Below are 6,115 nucleotides of genomic sequence, written 5' to 3' on the forward strand. Positions count from 1 at the left end.
AGTGATGGCCAGTTCGCCAACGAACACATGCGGGCTGCTATCTTAACTCACAAGTCTGGCGATGCACAGGTAAGCCCTTACCTGTGCCTGCACCGTGAGCCGGTCTGAAACAAATCCGGTCATCGGGAGCAGGCAGTTCCGAGAACAGCTGCCGGGGGCCTTCATTGGGCTGTTCTCGGAACTGCCTGCTCTCGGTGACCGCATTTGTTTCAGACCGGCCTGCGGCGCAGGCCCAGGTAAGGGCTTACCTGTGCATTGCCGGACTTGTGAGTTAAGATGGCAGCCCACATGTGTTCGTTGGTGAACACGGCGAACTGGCCATCACTGTCCGTGTGTACCAAACCTTTTTATTTACCGGAAACCTGTGACTTTTAATGTATAGGCCTCATAATAAAATCTCTAGAAAATGGAAGGGGGCAGAATGTCTGTAATAGCAGCATGGGCAGCACCGGTCATCCAGTCAGTAGTAGTAGTAGTAGCAGTAGAAGTAGGCCACAGTTTTCCATGGCTTCCGAAAGGAGCAACATTATTATTGAGGTCAAAGAGGATGAGATTGTGGATTGGATGACTCACTCCTCCTCTCAGTTACAACAGGGTGATGTGGAGGTCACCTCTGAGTCTGACATTGTGCCTTGGAACCAGGGCTCAGTGCATTCTTCTTGCTGCTCCTCTTCCTTGCAACCCCAGTGAAGCCTTTCAGTTTCAGTGGCATCCTCTCTGTCTTCACTGCACTATGTAAGATAGTCAGGAGAGTCTCCCTGTTTATGATTTGTGCAAGAACAGTCAATGTTTGGACTACCATGAGGAGGAGGTTAAGGGGAAGGAGGGGGACCCCATGCACAACTGTGTTGGTGGTGGTGGTAGTAGCACCAGTAGCCAGGGTAGGGGCAGCATTAGGGGCAGTGGTAACAAAAGTGGCATTCAGGCAAATACAGAGCAATGAATCGGGAGGGGGCCAAGGAGCCCATGATGACATATCACAGTCTGGTGAAAGTGGTGTGGGGCATGAGGATGATGTTTGTATGTTGGACAAGACTTGGAAGCCGAATCAGATGGTTGCAATATCAGGTAACATTAGAGGAGAAAGGTGGTGGAAGTGGCGACAATACAGAGCAGAAGCAATGTATGGCCAGAACCTCCGAAAAACTTCCAGAGCCCAAGCTACTTCCATTATAGTCAGCTAGGGAAATGGTGAGGCTGCTGATACTTTGGGCACAGGCTCAAAAGATGCCAGACCAAGGCCAAGCTCGGCTCTGTGAGAAGTATGCAAATATCTCTGGCAGTTTTTCTTCACGGTGCCAGAAGACAAAAGCCATGCCGAGTGCAAGATCTACAGGATTAAAATAAGCTGTGGGTATTCCAACACAAACGAAGGTACCATGGCACTATTGCAGCACATGAAGTGTCATCAACCTGACTTTGAGAGCGTTGTCCTGCACCACCCTGCAAACTGGGACATGAAGCTAGGTATTGTGGATGATTGTTTTTCTTGTGCTCTGGCAGCAGGCACAGTTTCAACGCACCCAGGGCCTTGGCCTCTGCGTGCACCATCAGCATCACGGCCACTTTCCCGTCCCTTACTGCTCGCCTTCGTCATATTGTTATATATGCTTGAAAGTAGGTCACACGTACAGTAGTGTAGGATTTGTAAGTGTATGCGCCAAAAAATGTAAAAAGGTATTTGGGATGTGGAAACGTCACACAGGAGATAGACCGCAGATAATGTCGCTGATGTCACCAGTGGCTAATATAAAATAACAGGGAATGTCACAGGTATCTGGGATTTGGAAACGTTACACAGGAGATGTACCCAGGTAATGTCTCTGTCCGCAGCGTACAGAAAAAGTACACTGGATGTCACTGATATTTGGGATGCGCACACGTAACACGGGAGATGTAGCGCAGATAATGTCACTGTCTGCAGCGGCCTAATTATTGCACGCTATTTAGCGCAGGATACGCTAAAAATCGATATTGTTGCCACACACAATAGTCCTTAAAAGACTTTTTGGTCTGTAAAGTTTTAGCAATTTAGCGCAGGTTGCTCTAAAAATACATATTGCTGCTACACACAACAATAGTCCTTAAAAGGACTTTTAGGACTCTGACAAGTTTTTCTACTTAAAAAAAAAAATTCCTGTCCCTACACCATCTTTCCCTTCTTCAGCACAGCTCTCCCTGACTAATACTGAGCCGAACACGTGTCATCGGGTGCTATATAGCACCCTATGACGCGTTCCGGCCAGCCAATCACTGTAATTCCAGTAGCTAACATGGCTACGGCATTACCATGAGTGGCAGTACTTACTTGCACTTTTATCGGCCGAATACCGCCATGTGCCGACCATCGAGATGCTCTAGCCGAACTGGTGTTCAGCCAAGCATGCTTGATCAACACTACACAGCGGCCATTACAGAAGATGGTGCAGAGAAATACATGCCAGTGAAAGGTAACACATGTTTGTGCCTGTTTTGGACTTCACTGCATTGTGGTCGGGGGGTCTCAGACCAAGACAATGAAAAAGACAGACTGGCCATCTGTTATAATCTGCCCCTATAGTGGTGCCATATTTGCACACAGAGATAAGTGTTAAGGCCGATTCATTGGCCTGTATTTGTGGGAGGGGCACGGTTGCCTATATCATGGCACCTCTGCCCCTCCTTCAATGAACATGTGTCAAACGCTGGCCTCGTTCCGTGTGTGAAGTTTGCATCTGGTCCTAGAAAGTTCGTTTCTGCGCAAGCAAGCTGCTAGATCAGGTAAGTGACTGCCACGCTTTGCAGTCTCGGTTCACAAGTCCGGCCGGCAGTGCCGGCTCCCTAGGTAAGAGGGGGCCACACTGCACCGGAGCGTCTGCCAGGCAGCTCCGGCTCCCACGTGGCATGAATTGTAGGGTGCAGAGATCAGCGCGATCCCGATTCGAATTTCTCTCCCCCCTTGAATGTCTGGCACAGGCCGCTGTGCCATTAGTTAGGCAGGGTCCCTGGCAGCAGATTGGGTTGTCCCCCTCATGCCCCCCAATGCCCGTTCTGGCCCTGGTCATGTTGCGGCGCTCTCACCTCAGCGTTCTGCTTGCGGTCTCCTCCGCTGTCTGCCCGCGCTGCAGGTGGCCGGCTACTGTGTGGGCTCCCCCTGGTGGCTGCTGGAGTCAATGCAGTCCATGGAACAGTGTTGGACGATGCAGGTTCCCTGCAGTCCATGGCCCTGAGCTCCGTGTTGGCTCCATCTAGTGGCCACCAGGAGTTATGACCACAAAAAAAAAAACAAAAAAAAAAAAAAGGGGGGAAATATTTTAAAAAAATAATTAAAAAAAATAAAAAATAATAATAAATATTAAAAAAAAAAAAGTGGATGTGTATTGTTGGTCGCACGCCTCTACGCTGGCGCTATGACGTACGCTAGGATCTTACATGTGATATTTTTTTCAGGATTCGTCTCGTTCTTCTTCACACACATTCTGCTCATTGTTCAACCGTCAGGGTACAGTATGACAATAGCTCTGTCATGGTACTATTCCACTCTTTATTCTGGTAGTACATCCTGGCGTTTATAGGGGTCAGTCGTGCCGCGGTTAGACTCACCATTCACAGGGGTGTTCCAGGTTCAGCTATCGCTTCTCCTTGGCTCAGGTTCTCTCGTCCTCTTTCACTCGTATTTTTTCACAGTTGCATGGGTCTCGGCCTACTCACAGCCACGTCACATCATTCCGGTATCGGTTGACAGTCAGGAGTTGATTTATGCATACTGTATCCACAGGGTATGTCACGTGCATCAGACATAGTGGAGGCTTCGGTCGACGAGAACCCTGCCAGGATGTCAGAAGGGGGCAGTGTGTCGTCTCTTCGCACTTGGACCGTCCTTAGGCTGATGTCGGAGTTGTCCAGATGGGGTATTTCATATCCCTCTTCTGCTAGGAAGGCTGAGTTATACCGGTTATTGGTCGTTAACTCAGGCCCTCAGCAGCAGGAAGAAGTCTCCGCGGTCACTGTTCAGTACTCGCTGACACAGATCCATCTGTTGTTAAAAAACTTGACTTCGTCTGTCACGGATGTGCAAACCAGGTTGCAAGCGGTTGAGTCTCGTTGTTTTTCCACTACCCCGCATACCATCGATGTCGCTGTTCCCTCCACGTCTACGGCGACAGGGGCAGGTGTCCCTGTGACAGCGCCCAGTATTATGCCGGCACATTTTGTTCCTGCCAATTTAAAGAAGGACATCCTGGAAGGTAGAGATGTCAATTTAGCGTCCTTACTGGTCGCTACCCGGGATTTGTCTGATAGTAGGGTAATTGCTTGTGGGGAGGTGTCAGTGATCCTGAAAGGCCGTGACCACAGACTGAACAGCAAGCTCACGGTACCTGAATTTGTGCTCGCATTTACAGTGGAGGAAATAATTATTTGACCCCTCACTGATTTTGTAAGTTTGTCCAATGACAAAGAAATGAAAAGTCTCAGAACAGTATCATTTCAATGGTAGGTTTATTGTAACAGTGGCAGATAGCACATCAAAAGGAAAATCGAATAAATAACTTTAAATAAAAGATAGCAACTGATTTGCATTTCATTGAGTGAAATAAGTATTTGAACCCTCTAACAAAAAAAGACTTAATACTTGGTGGAAAAACCCTTGTTTGCAAGCACAGAGGTCAAACGTTTCTTGTAATTGATGACCAAGTTTGCGCACATTTTAGGAGGAATGTTGGTCCACTCCTCTTTGCAGATCATCTCTAAATCCCTAAGGTTTCGAGGCTGTCTCTGTGCAACTCTGAGCTTGAGCTCCCTCCATAGGTTTTCGATTGGATTAAGGTCCGGAGACTGACTAGGCCACTCCATGACCTTAATGTGCTTCTTCTTGAGCCACTCCTTTGTTGCCTTTGCTGTATGTTTTGGGTCATTGTCGTGCTGGAACACCCATCCACGACCCATTTTCAGTTTCCTGGCAGAGGGAAGGAGGTTGTCGCTCAGGATTTCACGATACATGGCTCCGTCCATTTTCCCGTTTATGCGAATAAGTTGTCCTGTGCCCTTAGCAGAAAAACACCCCCAAAGCAAAATGTTTCCACCCCCATGCTTGACGGTGGGGACGGTGTTTTGGGGGTCATAGGCAGCATTTTTCTTCCTCCAAACACAGCGAGTTGAGTTAATGCCAAAGAGCTCTATTTTGGTCTCATCAGACCACAGCACCTTCTCCCAGTCACTCTCTGAATCATTCAGGTGTTCATTGGCAAACTTCAGACGGGCCTGCACATGTGCCTTCCTGAGCAGGGGGACCTTGCGAGCCCTGCAGGATTTTAATCCATTGCGGTGTAATGTGTTTCCAATGGTTTTCTTGGTGACTGTGGTCCCTGCTAATTTGAGGTCATTAACTAACTCCTCCCGTGTAGTTCTAGGATGCTTTTTCACCTTTCTCAGAACCATTGACACCCCACGAGGTGAGATCTTGCGTGGAGCCCCAGAGCGAGGTCGATTGATGGTCATTTTGTGCTCCTTCCATTTTCGAACAATCGCACCAACAGTTGTCACCTTCTCTCCCAGCTTCTTGCTAATGGTTTTGTAGCCCATTCCAGCCTTGTGCAGGTCTACAATTTTGTCTCTGACATCCTTGGACAGCTCTTTGGTCTTTCCCATGTTGGAGAGTTTGGAGTCTGCTTGATTGATTGATTCTGTGGACAGGTGTCTTTTATACAGGTGACTAGTTAAGACAGGTGTCCTTAATGAGGGTGACTAATTGAGTAGAAGTGTCTAACCACTCTGTGGGAGCCAGAACTCTTAATGGTTGGTAGGGGTTCAAATACTTATTTCACTCAATGAAATGCAAATCAGTTGCTATCTTTTATTTAAAGTTATTTATTCGATTTTCCTTTTGATGTGCTATCTGCCACTGTTACAATAAACCTACCATTGAAATGATACTGTTCTGAGACTTTTCATTTCTTTGTCATTGGACAAACTTACAAAATCAGTGAGGGGTCAAATAATTATTTCCGCCACTGTAGTTTGTACAGAGACGTAATCTGTTCAGTTCGTCCCGAGAGAAGGGAAGAACTTGATCTGTACTTGTTTAGGATAACGGAGTTGGGGTACAAGTATGGTGGTAGTTCCTTCTACGACTACA

The 6,115-nt window shown here is 47.6% G+C and overlaps 1 protein-coding gene across 1 annotated transcript in view; it reads right to left on the minus strand.

Annotated features, from left to right (window-relative positions):
• The window catches only part of LOC122939284 (NXPE family member 3-like), a 39,207-nt gene extending 36,006 nt beyond the window's left edge, over positions 1-3,201 (minus strand). Inside the window, exon 1 of the mRNA XM_044295357.1 lies at positions 3,061-3,201. Coding sequence (XP_044151292.1) covers positions 3,061-3,201 — 141 coding nt within the window. The remainder of the gene's footprint in view (positions 1-3,060) is intronic.
• Positions 3,202-6,115: the final 2,914 nt, after the last annotated feature.

Source organism: Bufo gargarizans, chromosome 5, assembly GCF_014858855.1.
Source record: "Bufo gargarizans isolate SCDJY-AF-19 chromosome 5, ASM1485885v1, whole genome shotgun sequence".
NCBI lineage: Eukaryota > Metazoa > Chordata > Amphibia > Anura > Bufonidae > Bufo > Bufo gargarizans.